The 15662-nt window shown below is 44.5% G+C and overlaps 1 protein-coding gene and 1 pseudogene across 1 annotated transcript in view; both read right to left on the reverse strand.

Annotated features, from left to right (window-relative positions):
• Positions 1–6323: 6323 nt before the first annotated feature.
• LOC119339389 lies at positions 6324–6809 on the reverse strand (annotated as a pseudogene).
• A 5584-nt stretch (positions 6810–12393) lies between these two features.
• Positions 12394–15662, reverse strand: part of LOC119335556 — a 6213-nt gene continuing 2944 nt past the window's right edge. Inside the window, exon 2 of the mRNA XM_037607673.1 lies at positions 12394–12919. Coding sequence (XP_037463570.1) covers positions 12394–12919 — 526 coding nt within the window. The remainder of the gene's footprint in view (positions 12920–15662) is intronic.

Raw genomic sequence — 15662 nt, forward strand, 5'->3', positions numbered from 1 at the left:
GTGCGTCGCGTGTACGTTTCAGCTTCACTGGAACCACGCCGCCTCACCAGGAACGGAGAGTGGTTATGAACACTGACAAAAAATACATATGATGGCGTGCACATAAAGCTTGCATTGTTACTTTTTACTTTTGTTTTGATTGTATATCTCCTAAAAACTTTCTTATATTATGGGACGGAGGGAGTAGCTTGTACTCGTATAGACGTTGCTGGTCAGGCGACTGCTTTCTCGCACGTCCTCGCTTGGAACGGAACACGACAAAAGATATATAACATGGCGTAAAGGGATTAAGTACATTAGTACAGCTTGCATTGCTGATTTTACTGCTTTCATTGCTATGCCGTTTCTGTTCTCGCGCGGATGCATGCGTCTCCTCGGCCGAGCGCGCGCTCTCGTACCTAAAAGGCGCCGGATACAGGCACGTTACACGTAAGTCTAGCTTATCGTCTGATGCACCAGATGAGGATGAGGTGATCAGACCTAGATTACGTGTGCTTAGCTGATGGGAACCACACTTTTCTGATGCTCATACATATATTGTGTGAAGTTTGTCTTTTCTTAAACGAGTGTTGTTTTTTCTTCCATTGCATTTCTTTCCAACGTGGCTAAGCATCACTGCTAAGTTGGGAATTTAACGGTTTAAGTAATTTTCAAAATAAATTAAATTATTTATTCTGATAAAAAACATCAAGTCTGATTGTCATATTAATATTCCGTATTTCTATTTTTCTCGTTTCCGTAAACGTATCTCCAAAAAGTCTTATAGCATTCTAGAGTTTTTCAAGAAAAACGGCATTAGGGTATCTTCAACGCTATCCTCTAAAACAGAGATAGTATCTGTTTGTCTTTTCTTAAACGAATGTTGTTTTTTCTTCCATTGCATTTCTTTCCAACGTGGCTAAGCATCATTGCTAAGTTGGGAATTTAACGGTTTAAGTAATTTTCAAAATAAATTAAATTATTTATTCTGATAAAAAACATCAAGTCTGATTGTCATATTAATATTCCGTATTTCTATTTTTCTCGTTTCCGTAAACGTATCTCCAAAAAGTCTTATAGCATTCTAGAGTTTTTCAAGAAAAACGGCATTAGGGTATCTTCAACGCTATCCTCTAAAACAGAGATAGTATCTGTCCATGGACAGTGATACAGGATCCGGCCATCCAGCCCTATCCATCAAATGTCCGGACACATTTTAAACGGTATTGGAGCAAACCGGATGATCATTTAAACCGGACTAAATTCATGACATTTTTTGCATATTTCATTTTAAAAAGTGTACATGACATTTTCTTTAACATGAAATGTTAGTCTAGTCTAAATCTTCGCCAACCGTGGAGGCGTCCTTGTTCCATGTCCTATCTTCCCCGTGTCCGGCATCTTTCCGGGCCTGAGCTCCGCGAAGTGAACTGTGGCTCGTCGGCGATGAAGAGTAAGACATGGGGCACGGGCATGCCCACATGGGAAATGGACGCCTTCATCTCCCATGACCTACTCTTCCTTGTTGAAATCCATTGCTTGGGCGTCGCCGATCGATGTGAGGTCCAAGATGGACATGGACGGGCCGGACTCGTGGTTGTCTTGGACGATGGTGCTGTGGGTGACGCGGAGCTACCGATGTTCCTGTTGCGGTTCACGATCGCCTAAGCAGCCGTGGCCGCCTCCACCATGACCGTGTTGCAGCCGGCGTGAGCATTGCACGTGCTCTCGTAGAGCGCTCCCTGTTGGTCCACGAAGTTCGGGTCCTCCGAGGCCATGGCCGATGTGGCCTCCTCGCTTGCGAAGTCGCCGTAAATTTGGCCCTCAGCCAGCCGGTGATGTGGTAGGTTGGAGAGGTTGTGGCCTTGCTCCCCCGCGCCAGACAAAACACTGACACTGGTGATGGCGCTACTGCTCCTCCATCATAACGATGTTGAAGTGTCGTTTCACGATGGACCTGCGCGGACGGGGTGCCGGTTCGTCATCACGTCGTCGTCTCTCACCTCCAGCTAGATGGCCTCTATTCATCGCACATGATAGTGCTGCTAGTCGGCCGCAAGGCTGGCCAACTCATGCTTCTTCTCCGCCCAGAGGGTCTCCCACTTCGCTCTAAAGCTTACCGTGGTAGAGATGGTGCACAGAGGAGGAACGAAAATGGATGTGGTGTGGTGCGGATCATGTTGTGCACGGCCACGTGTAAATAACATGCATCGACCAAACCAAGTATCAAGTTGTTTCAGTGCGGGCACCAGAGTGTGTTTCTCGTCTATCTCGTCTGGTAATTGTTGACACACGCACAGATGAGAACCGACTTCAATGCGGTAGATAGTCATCTCGTCGCCCCATCCTGTCGTGTCTCTCCGGCATTGAATAGGCGGGGAGACCAGGACATGACGGGGGTGGCGCTCTTGGCCAGCACTCCCATTCAATGCCGGCTCTTGTGACCGGTCCCGTCCCCTCTAGGCCGGCATGAATGCAGCATGGAGAGTGGAGGTGCAGTTGCGCCGGAGATGGCGCGTGCTCGAGAGAATATTTGATGGGACTGGGGTGTCGAACGGGTACATGCCCCCCTGCTTTGCATCCAGTTGGTGGGATTTCGGACAAGTGGACACGTCCGCACATCAATGGGTGTACATTGTTGGATTGCTTGCAGTGCCAAGACACCTCGATGCCCTTAGTATTTACAAATAGACTACACACCAGCCAATACTTGTAAGCACGTATTGCATTCTTCAATTCATATTTTCACTCTTTAATCCACACCATAACGATCAATATATACTATTAGTTTGAGTTAATATTCCGTACCACATCAATAAGATGGCATGCTAATGCCATGTCTAAGATGCATGACTTCGATAAGCACATGACTAATTGTCATGTGGCAAACATGCATGTCTTGCTGAGGTTGGTGAGTACATGTTGTAAGACCTGAGGTAGTGGATGTGATGCATGGCTAAAAAATAGTGAATGCTGACATTAAACACTTTCTGAGGTGGAGGGATGCATGTTGAGAGAATTTCTTATAGTGGGGATTAACTTTTTAAGAATAATTTGCTTTTAGTGGGAATGAACCTTTTAGGAATATAGGATTTAGGAAGACAATAAAATTGATTTTTTTCTCAAAGGTAATAGATAATGTTGGAAATATGTCCTAGAGGCAATAATAAATTGGTTATTATCATATTTCCTTGTTCATGATAAAGATTTATTATTCATGCTAGAATTGCGTTGACCTGAAACTTGAATACATGTGTGAATACATAAACAAATACTATGTCCCTAGTGAGCCTCTACTAGACTAGCTCGTTGATCAAAGATGATTAAGGTTTCCTAACCATAGATATGAGTTGTCATTTGATAAAGGTACGTATCACATCATAAGGAGAATGATGTGATGGACAAGACCCAACTGTAAGCTTAGCATTCGTTCATATCACGTGAGTTTATTGCTATAGCTTTCTTCATGTCAAGTACCTAATCCTAAGACCATGTGATCATGCAACTCCCAGCTACTGCAGGAATACCTTGTGTGCTATAAAATGTCACTTCGTAATAGGGTGATTATAAAGATGCTATACATGTATCTCCGAAGGTGTCTATTGGGTTGGCATGGATCGAGAATGGGATTTGTGACTCCGTGTGATAGAGAGATATCTCTGGACCCTCTCGATAATAAAACATCGAAAGAGCTTGCAAGCAATGTGGCTAATGAGTGAGTCACGAGATCTTGTATTACAGAACGAGTAGAGAGACTTGCGGCTAACGAGATTGAACTAGGTATGGAGATACCGACAATCGAATCTCGGGCAAGTAACATATCGCCGGATAAAGGGAATTGCATACGAGATTAACCAAATCCTTGACATCGTGGTTCAACCGATAAAAGATCTTCGTGGAATATGTAGGAACCAATATGGGCATCCAGATTCCGCTATTGGTTATTGACCGGAGAGGTGTCTCGGTCATGTCTACATGATTCTCTAACCCGTAGGGTCCGCACGCTTAACGTTCGGTGACGCTAGAGTAATATTGGGATATGCATGTTGGTGACCAAATGTTGTTCAGAGTCCCGGATGACATCCCGGATATCACTAGGAGCTCCAAAGGTAAAGATTTATATATGGAAAGTTGCACTCAGGGTTTCGGAAAAAGCTTCCAGAAGGTTTCGGAAACTTTCGTAGGAGTTTGGAAGTCCACCAAGGGTTCCACCACGTTCCAAGGGCCAACATGGGCTTAGGGAAGACGCCCTACCTTATTGGGCCAGGCGCACAAGTCCCTCAAGGCCCATGTGGCTTGGGAGAGGTGGAAGTCCACCTGTGTACGGAAAAGGAGGGAATTAGACTAGGAGTCCAACTCCTTCCCCTTGGTGCGCCCCTAGGGCTTGGAGGTCTAGCCACCACGCCCCTCCGCCTATATATATAGAGGGGAGGGGGCTCTCCCAAGAGGACACACAAGCCCTTGCCCCCCCCCCCTCTCTCTCTCTCCCGTAACTCATCCGTCTTCATTGTTTCAGTAGCGTTCGGCATAGCCTCGCTGGAATCACTCCACCACCGTCACCGTCATGCCGTTGTGCTACCGGCAATCCCATCTACATCTCATCCCTTGCTTGCTGGATCAAGGAGCAGACGTCATCAATCCATACATGTGCCGAACACGGAGGTCGTCCGTTCAGTACTTCATCGGTTTGGATCGTGATTGGATCATGAAGAGTACGACTACATCAACCGTGTGATATACACTTCCGCTTAACGGTCTACAAGGGTACGTAGACACACTCTCCCCCCTCGTTGCTATGCTTCTCCCTGATAGATCTTGGGTGTTCGTAGAATTTTTTTTTATTTTCACGCTTCGTTCCCCAACAGATTATTACCAAGTTTCCTTTTAGATGACACTTGCAAAGTGTTACTGGCATATGCGAGGGCACCATTTTAATTATTGTGCTCAAACTTTGAAATGGTTAACTTTTTATGATTTCCTCGATGTTCTCATTATGGCTAGGAAACAATACATTTTTTTGTTAAATAAAATATCACAATTGTAGTGAAGAATTTAATTATGCTTTTTTTAGGATAAAGATTTGATAATTTATTTGTACGAGCCATATTGATAAACACTTCCTAAAAGATGAACAAATAACATTGTCCAATAGAGTACAATTTTAAAAGGCTTAATCACATTGTACTCATTTAAGCAGCACCACTAAAGGTGTACGATACGTCTCCATCATATCTACTTTTCCAAACTATTTTTCCCTTGTTTTGGACTCTAATTTGCATGATTTGAATGAAACTAACACGGACTGACGATGTTTTCAGCAGAATTGCCATGGTGTTATTTTTGTGCAGAAATAAAAGTTCTCGGAATGACCTGTAACTTCATGGAGAATATTTTGAAATATATAAAAAATATTGGCAAAAGAACCAATAGAGGGAGACCTACCAGCTATCTACAAGGGTGGAGGGTGCGCCGGGGGCGCCCCCTCCCTTGTGGGTCCCCTGGACTTCCACCGACCTCAACTCCAACTCTATATATTCACGTTCGGGGAGGAAAAAATCAGAGAGAAGGATTCATCGCGTTTTACGATACGGAGTCACCGCCGCCTCCTGTTCTTCATCGGGAGGGCAGATCTGGAGTCCGTTCGAGGCTCCGGAGAGGGGAAGCCGTCGCCATCATCATCATCAACCATCCTCCATCACCAATTTCACTATGCTCACCATCGTGCGTGAGTAATTTCATTGTAGGCTTGCTGGAAGGTGATGGGTTGGATGAGATTTATCATGTAATCGAGTTAGTTATGTTAGGGTCTGATCCCTAGTATCCACTATGTTCTGAGATTGATGTTGCTATGACTTTTCTATGCTTAATGCTTGTCACTAGGGCCTGAGTACCATGAATTCATACCGGAACCCTTTATGGTTCCATGAATATATTTGTGTTCTTGATCTGATCTTGCAAGTTATAGTCACCTACTACGTGTTATGATCCGGCAACCCCGGAGTGACAATAGTCGGGACACTTCCCGGTGATGACCATAGTTTGAGGAGTTCATGTATTCACTAAGTGCTAATGTTTTGGTTCGTTTCTCTATTAAAAGGAGGCCTTAATATCCCTTAGTTTCCATTAGGACCCCACTGCCACGGGAGGGTAGGACAAAAGATGTCATGCAAGTTCTTTTCCATAAGCACGTATGACTATATTCGGAATACATGCGTACATTATGTTGATGAATTGGAGCTAGTTCTGTGTCACCCTAGGTTATAGCTGTTGCATGATGAATGACATTCGACATAATTCTCCATCATTGATCTATTGCCTACGAGCTTTTCACATATAGATCTTTGCTAGTTTTGTGCGTGCGCCGGCTGTAGGCTGAGACGTGCTCATGCCGGAAGAGGCATGTGCAGGAACAGGCATGCAGGCACATGTGGGGTGTCGCCAGCAGGCTCTTCAAAGGGGAAGGGGAAGTACACTACCAGCCCTGGCGGCGATGGAGGCGGTGTTGTGGGATCTGGTGGCAACGTAACGACCTGAAAGAGCAGTGCGTCGTGACCATGGCTGCGGTGCCTCGGTGCAGATATCACCTCCTTAACCAATCTGACCGGCGGAGGGTAGGGGAAGTTGAGCTTTGCCTTTGCGCCCTTCAGCTCCCTAGCCGCGAGGTCGTACGTGCACGCGGCGACCTCGGGGGACTGGTACGTCCACATCCACAATAACATCTTCGTCACCGGGTGCTTGATAGCTGCGGCGAACTTGCCATCCCCATTCTTTCTCACCCCAGTTAACCTGCTGTTTTCACCCGCCCCTGCGGCTGCCAAGAACTCTACCATAATCGAATGGAGGTGGATGCACTTTGAGGTGGATGCCTGATGTGTGCAAGACGATAGGGGTTTAACAGCGGGTCTTGTGCAGCCCAGCCTCCGGCATCAAGCCATGCGTCGTGTACGTACGTTTCAGACTCATTGGAACCACACCACCTCACCATGAACGGAGTGTGGTTATTAACACTGACAAAAAAAATATATCATGGCGTGCACGTATAGAACCGCCTTGCAGCTTGCCTTGTTCCTTTTCACTTTTGTTTAGTTGTATTTCTCCCAACTTATACTATTATACACGCACTGCTTTCTCGCTGATTAACACGACAAAAGATACAGCTTTCATTGCTAATTTTACTACTTTCGATGGCGCGTGAAAAGCGCCACAAACGGGCACGTTATACGTCAGCGAAGCTTATCATCTGATGCACCAGAAGGGACAAAGACCTAGATTATGTGCGCTTAGCTGATGTGAACCACACTTTTCTGCTGCTTATATATGTATTGTGTGAAGTTTCTCTTTTCTTAAACGGACGTTGTCTTTTCTTCTAATTTCTTTCCAACATGGTTAAGCATCAATGTTAAGTTAGGAATTTAACGGTTTATGGATTTTTCGAAATAAATTAAATTATTTTTTCTGTTAAAAACACATCTCAAGTCAGGTTGTTAGATTAATTGTGGGTGTTCTATTTTTAACATTTCCATAAACATATCTTTAAAAAGTCTTGTAGCATTGTTGATTATTTCTAGAAAAAATGCTTTCGGGTATCGTCAATGCTATCCCCTAAAACGGACCTAGTATCCAACCATGATAGTTATACAGGAGCCCGCCATCCAACCCTATCCATCAAACATCTGGTCACATTTTAAATGGTATTTGAACAAACCAGTCGATCATTTAAACCGGGCCAATTTCATGACATTTTTAACATATTTCATTTAACAAAAGTGTACATGACATTTTTTAATATAAAATGTTAACTTAGTCGAAATCTTCGCCAGCCGTGGAGGTGTCCATGTTCCATGTCCTGTCTCCCCATGTCCGGCATCTTTGCCGGTCCTGATAGCAGCTGACTTCTAATGGATCTAGATTAAACCGTGTGTTGCAAGCAACTCTGCTGATCTGACACAATTTGACACCAAACAAAATGAAATGGCTGTCAAGGTCTCACCATCATGTGTTTCAAAACGATTTATTTAACCTCTCAGTCGTTGTGGAAAAATCAGCATGCACTCCCAAAACAGAATGAGGCCCTGCTTGGATTCCCGTTTCCAATCGTATCCGACTGGTTTAGGATACACGTCTGGACTGGTCATTTTGTTTTCAGGCAAAAATTAGCTGTGACCGGTAATTTACATCTGTAAAATAAATACAAGTGTAAAAGTTTACACCCAATCCAAGCAGGGCCTGAAGAATATAGGATAATACACCGGACTGTTTATCCATCCATCTGCTTGATCGAAAATACCTTGCGATGAATTAGAAAGAAATTATAAGCTGAAGGGCAAAACCATGGGCAGGCATCTAAATTATCAGTAACCCATGAGATAGGTCCAAGAGGCTTGTAAATCCTTTAGGCCTTTGTGAACAAAAGGACGTTAACTGAAAAAGGGTTCAGCAGGCATCAATTTTTGTTACTTCTGTGATCGGGGCTAAATTTGTCCGCCTGCACATCCAAATTTTCATGGAAGTCATCTATAATACAGCACTGTAGAACCACATGAGCTTCTTTCTCTCCTCGTCGTGATCCTGTTTAGAGCTTTAGACATTCAGACAGAGAAGAATCATTATTTAGATGGCATGCATGGCATTCAAATAAATTCGGATGGCGTCCATGCATCTTAGATTTTAACGCCGCAATAAAATTATCAAGAAAAGAGCAGGCTTTTGTATTAAGAATTATCCCATATGTAATATACAGATATGCACTACGTGGGCATAGCATATCATAACTGAATTCAAAATGATCTTGTTGCAAATGCTAGCTTGCATTTGTTACTTTGCAAACAACTAAGATTACTTATTTCCCTCAATTTTTTAATATAATCAAGAGGTTAGTAGGACTAAGGAAGCTTAATTGCTCAAATTACTCTGCTCACAAAAGTACCTTAGAATGTTTTCATTAGTTATATGTAAATATGGTAATGGTCATCTCTAAGCCCCACGTGTAATAACTAAAAGTCTGAAACTTCAAGAAATAGAGAAACTGTCAGATATGCTACTTGGTACATGAAAAAAAACGAGTATACTTCTTTTGAAAGAAATATACTAGTATGAATTATGATTAGCCTTGCCATTTGACAATCACCAATTAAACATTAAATATTCCTGAATGAGTAAAGCCACACCTACAATTGGACACCTCTCCACTAATCTGTGATCTACAGCTCGTGTCCTCGTGAGCTGAAATGAGCCACAAACCCCAACTGAAGTATGGAGGCACGAAACAGAAAGTTGCTGCATTGGCAAGTGGCATCTATCTGAGAAGGCGTGACACCATGTTCAAGTTTCTACTTGTTGTTAAATCGATGTCCAATGTAAAACTCAGCAACTGGTAATACTTCAGTAAGCTTAATTTCTGAACAGAAAACTTTAATCCTTCACAACCTGCAAGGCTAGCTCTCTAGAAAGCTCGGTAACAATTGCACAACATTATCTGCTCGTACAAATTTGTATGCAACTTCACTTCTCAACTCAAATCGTCTTCGGCTATGTCTTATATGTAAGGGGCTTGAATACTAACTTCAGAGCAGTTTTATATTTTACAGATTAATAAAATAACAGTGCAGAGGAGCCTTACAGCGAGTTAGGGATGTCTATCTTTTTCTCTCATCAAGCAAACGCCTCACTGCCAACCTCAAGTAGGGGTACAGTGCAGATGTATTCTGGTTCACATCGCCGCCGAATATGCGAGCACGAAGAACCGCACGATCAAAATTGTGCAGAAGGGGGGAGCGTCGATCTGCGTGGGAAGGCTTCGCTAATCGGTGCTGGGATGCCAGGAACCATGGCGGATTGGGTAAGAGGAGGCGAAGGGGTTGGGGGTGGGGGGGGGTGGCTCGGCTTTGTGGGGGAGATCTCAGCTGATTGCCGCCAGACTGCTCGACGGTATGTCCGTCCTCATTACCGGCCTCCACCTCGCATCTGCTCCTCCGTCCATTCCCGTCCACTTCACCAGCAGCGCCACGCCCACGCGCGGGCCCTATTTGCCCATCAGCCGTCCTTCATCAACCACGAGCCCCCCGCGGTTGATTCAAACGTCGCCAGCCGACGTAGTCGCGGACGCGGAGGCTTGGAGCGCCGGTTACAGTTCAGAGAGCGGCAGCGATGCAAGTTGGAGTGGAGCGGCGGGGAAGGTGGCTGCGATCCGGGCAAAGATATGGGGGATTTGGGAAGGAGGCGGTATCTTCATGTAGTGGAAGCCAAAAAATATTGAGAAGAAAGAAAAGGGAACGTCGGTTGCGAGTATGTTTCCCTGACAAATGGACCCACTCCAAAAAAAAAAGACATTCGATCTCTCCCAGGGCTCTATTTCCTGAAAGCTTAGAAACTGTACAGATAATATGCAGCAGAGTCCTGATGTTTCCCTAAAAACGTTTACTTAGTTGCTTACGAGTCTGCGCGATATGGTAGATAAGTTAGGACTGTTTTGTCTTTCCTGAAATTTAATTTGCAATATTTCATACGTCTTCTTTTACTTTACAAATTGTAACACCTTGGTATTTGAGTAATTTGATTTCTCCAGGCAATAAATACTTAAGTTATTAATATGTTATGTTGCTAAATTGGAAGAACCAAAATAGAGTAGACTATGCTTCAGTATGAACATTTGATGGCAATAGTATAATATAATGTATTTAACCATCAAAACAGAAATCCGCGGGCGCGCGTGCGTTTGTGTGAACGAAAACAGAACCATTCAAAAATTACACGTGTCATAAATTAGTTCGATGCAAGGCTGGCTCTGATATAAAGAACAGCGACAAACCAGATGTGGATAGAATGCTCACCAATGCACATGTTTTTAGTGTCTGCTAAGCTTTTCACATAACAATGAGTTTTCAGTTCTAGGGTTTCTATATAAACGACTTTGTTTGGCACCGCTATGCACACATGTGAAGCTTTCTGCAATTGAGTTTTAGGGTTCTACGCAATTGGTTTGGGTGGCAACAACCAAATCTATTTCCAAAAGTGGCCAGAAGTGGCATATGTGATTTGTGACAAAGAAAGCATGAGATACAAGAAAGATGCAATTTTATTATTGAGTGTCAAGTTAGCAAAGCTTTTTTTTTTGTTGCGGGGAAGGTTAGCAACGATTTTGACCTAGTAGCTATGTTATCGGGTAACCTGGTGCGAAATTCAATCATCTTGTTGCTTTTTTCTTGAGGGGAACGGCAGGACTCTGCTGCATATTTTTATTTCTTTTCAAAAAAAATTACAAAAGTGCATTGAACCAGAGAGGTTCAACTGGAAAAAAGAACTATACAGAATAAGAGAAAAATCATCTTGTTGATTCTCCATTCCCAGTAGGCCTGAACCTTTCAAGAACATCGTCGGTTGTCCTCTATACTTATGTTAGACTAACCTTACACAAGGCAAGTGTAATACATCTAGATGTGGGTCATACTAGATCAACTACGTTTGGAATCCTAATCCCTGGAATAACCCAATCGGAAAAACCCTAAAATCACTAGTAATTTCATGATGCAACAAGATCATGTACATGCCAAAGAAAATAAGGATATGCGATACTGCAAATCCAAGAGATAAGTACTACAATAGAATGCCGCAAATATTATTATAAAAATATTTCATGTTAAGACAACTAATAACTTTATACTTCAAATATGGTCATACAATGATTGCTACTGCACATTTTTAAAGATTATTCTTATTAAATAAAATCAATATACCGAAGAACTTCCACTTCTATAGATATCACCACACATGAGTTATTGTAGTTTTCTATACATTTGGATACATCTAATACTGTTAAGACTGGTCGATGTGCCGAAATTCTGGGCCGTTATCCCCCGAGAAATCTGGATAAAGATCAACGTTCATGACGCCTTCATGACATCAACAAATGAACCTCGCGCTTGGATGACATGAGTATGGACTTTTATGATTTTCAGTGTCGTTCGATCCTTGAGTACGATTTCCTGAATTTGGAATTTGCATATTCCATATTTCTTCGCTTTGCATCAAATATTGTATCAACATTGGTGTTTGAGAAATATTTTCCCTCTTAACATCAAATCAATTATCTCAAACACCACACCAAAGAAGATATTGATTAACTAATGGACTAAGCCGATTATTTGATTTGCAATCAGAATACATTATGGTAACCTAAGACAAGAGTCTACCCACACCAAAACAAAACACAAGACAAGAGTGAACAGATTACATGATTGGTAGAAGGAAACAACATGATGATAAACAACACAACAGTAAATCCAATACATGGTAGCCACACATGAGAACAACAATGAAAATACATTTGTAACTTATATGATAGATAGATTCAGATTGCCTCTGGATTATGATGGCACACGACGACGGGATCTCGGTGCATATTGCGCTAGGCCGAGGCTAAACGGTAGGAGAATTAGGGAAATACCACTGATTGGTGAAATTATCATCAGTCCCTTCTGTTGGAGCACTAGGAGTGACGGGAATGACGAACAACTTGGGTTTCTTGAACACCAGGTGGTGAGACAGAGCCCCTAGGGGTTCACTTGAGGAGCTTAAGCAGCTTTCCGCCTGCGCCATGATCTGCATCTGTCGGATCGGTTGTTGTGGCTGTGGAGCAGGTGCGTGCATGTGAGTCGGCTGCAGAACGAGACATGCTCGTGCCGGAAGCGGCATGTGCAGGAAAGGATATGCTGGCACCGGTGGGTTGTCGCCTGCGGGCGCTTCAAAGGGGAAGGGAAAGTAAACTACCAGCTTGGGCGGCGGGGGAGGTGGTGTTGTGGGGTCTGGTGGCAACATAACGATCTGAAAGAGCAGTGTGTCGTGACCGTGGCTGCGGTGCCTCAGTGCAGATATCACCTCCTTAACCATTCTTGCCGACAGAGGGTAGGGGAAGTTGAGCTTTTCCTTTGCGCCTTTCAGCTCCCTAGAATTAGACAAGAGTTTTAGGGTTTTGTGGCACACCTCCAACGTGGGGTTACCTTTGTATTATATAGAGAGTACATAATGATGTACAACACAATTACAGGTGGGGACACTAATAGCCCAGTATATACAGAGTCTAACACCCTCCCTCAATCTTAATCGTGCTCTGAAGAATTCACTAGGTTGAGATTGCGCCTAAGGAAGAGGCAGCGGCTTTGTGAAGATGTCAACAAGTTGATCCTTTGAGGAGATGAACTTGATAAGAAGCAATTTCTGGGCAACACGTTCCCTGACAAAAGGGTAATCAACTTCAATGTGTTTGGCGCGAGCATGAAAGAATGGATTTGAAGACAAATACGTCGCTTTTGAGAGATCTTCAACTCCTGGAGCAAAGATTGTATCCAAATAAGTTCAGCTGTGGCATTTGCAACTGCTTCGTACTCAACTTCAGTGCTACTGCAGGACACTGTTGCTTGTTTACAAGCACCCCAGGCGATCAAGTTGGAACCAAGAAATACGGACTCACAGCCCAGTCTGCTTCAGAGAACACGGAGAGAACTCTAGAGGGGGGCGGTTGCAGATGCAAGCCATAAGAAGCAGTTAACCGAATATAGCGCAAGATGCGCTTAACCGCAATCCAGTGAGAATCTCGAGGTGCATGAAGAAACTGACAGACACGGTTGACAGCATAAGAGACATCAGGACGGATGATGGTCAAGTACTGCAAGCCACCAACAATATTGCGATACTCAGTAGCCTCATCAACTGAGAGAAGAGAAGCATCGAGAGCAGAGTTTCTGTCAGTAGAGGACATAGGTGTAGTAGCCGTCTTGCACTGTAGCATACCAGCCCGTGGAAGAATATCAAGAGAGTACTTCTGTTGAGTAAGTGTCAAGCCAGAACCAGAGTGCAAAACCTCCAGCCCAAGGAAATAGTGAAGCTTCCCAAGATCCTTAACAACAAAGTCACCACTCAAAGCAGACACCAAGCGATCTGCAGCATAGTCCGAGGAGCTGACAAGGATGATATCATCAACGTCGACCTACAAATACATAGTAATTGTAGGACGCTGAAGAAGAAATAGTGAAGTATCAGCCATAGAGGGATCAAACCCATGAGCCCGAAGAGTAGTGCCAAGACGTGCATGCCAAGCACGCGGAGCCTACTTCATACCATAGAGCGCCTTAACAAGACAACACAGAAGACAACACAGATGCTGTGGACGAGCTGGATCAACAAAACCAGGAGGCTGACGCATGTAAACCTCCTTCTCAAGGACAGCATGAAGGAAAGCATTCCGAACATCAAGCTAACGAAGAGACCATCCGCGAGTAAGAGCCAATGAGAGCAGAAGCCGGATAGTGGTAGGTTTGACCATCGTTCTGTGTATCCTCGTAGTCAAGGCCATGGCGCTGCTTGAAGCCTTTAGCAACCAGTCTAGCATTGTATCTCTTGATAGAGTCGTCGACATGTTTCTTTACCTGGAAAACCCACTTGGAATCAATGACGTTGACACCAGACTTGGGAGGAACCAAACACCATGTGTCATTCTTGAGAAGAGCCTATTCTTGTTCCATCGCAGTGCACCAGTGGGGGATACTCAGGGCAGCCTAAAAGTGTCGTGGCTCGACAGTAGGGTCCGACTGGGCTTGCACCATGCAAGTCGCAAGCCAAGCAACCATGCCATCCTTGCGCTTCTTAGGAAGAAACAACCCACTTTTGATGCATGTATGAGGACGCAACACAGGGGATGGAGAAGGTGGCGAGGTCGGCGGTGACAGTGGCGAAGAGAGCGCAACATCCATCATGACAGTCGTTGATGCAGTCGGAGGAGTTGACGGTGTGGACGAAGCAGGAGACGCCGACCCACTAGAGGGCGACGAGGGCCCCGCAGGCGGCGGGGATGGCAGAGGGCTTCCAGGCAGGGACGGCCCAGGCGTCGGTGCTGAGGACGTGGTTGAAGACGAGGCGACCCACTGGGCCGAGGCGTCAGCCGGCACAAGCAGCGGCTGGGCCAGAGTGGTGGCGCACGGCGCAGAGGCTGCTGTCTCGAGCACGGGCGGGCACGTTGCATGGGACATGCAGGGTGCCTGCCGATCGACGTGATTGAGAAGGGACGAGAGAGCCAGAGGATCAACCTCGTCTAGGAGCTCCAGCCGTGCACATCTCCCAATACCTGCACCATGGTTAGACAACAAAATGGGCGAATGTGCAGCATCTACAAATTGATCAGGCAATATAGTGGATGGGTGCACCGGCGGTGTGGAACTGGTGTCAGGTGGTGGGAGAGCAGAAAAGGGAAAAACATGCTCATCAAAGACAACATCTCGTGAAATATACACACGGTTAGACGGGACATGAAGGAACTTGTACCCTTTGTGACAAAACTGTACCCAAGAAAGACACATTTTTTAGAACAAAACTCAAGCTTGCGATTATTATAAGGACGGAGAAGCGGCCAGCACGCACAACCGAACACTTTAAGAAACGTCTAATCAGGAATCTGACCAAGCAAGAGTTCAAGTGGAGTTTTCATATGAAGGAGTCGCGAAGGAAGCCTATTTATGATACAACAGGCTGTAGTAAAGGCATCACTCCAAAGACGAAACGGGACAGATTTATGAGCAAGCAAGGTTAACCCGGTTTCAACAATATGACGATGCTTACGTTCAGCTGAACCATTTTGCTGATGTGTATGTGGGCAAGAGACACGATGAGCGATTCCAAGTTTTTTAAAGAAAGTA

Source organism: Triticum dicoccoides, chromosome 7B (genome assembly GCF_002162155.2).
Source record: "Triticum dicoccoides isolate Atlit2015 ecotype Zavitan chromosome 7B, WEW_v2.0, whole genome shotgun sequence".
NCBI classification, from domain to species: domain Eukaryota; kingdom Viridiplantae; phylum Streptophyta; class Magnoliopsida; order Poales; family Poaceae; genus Triticum; species Triticum dicoccoides.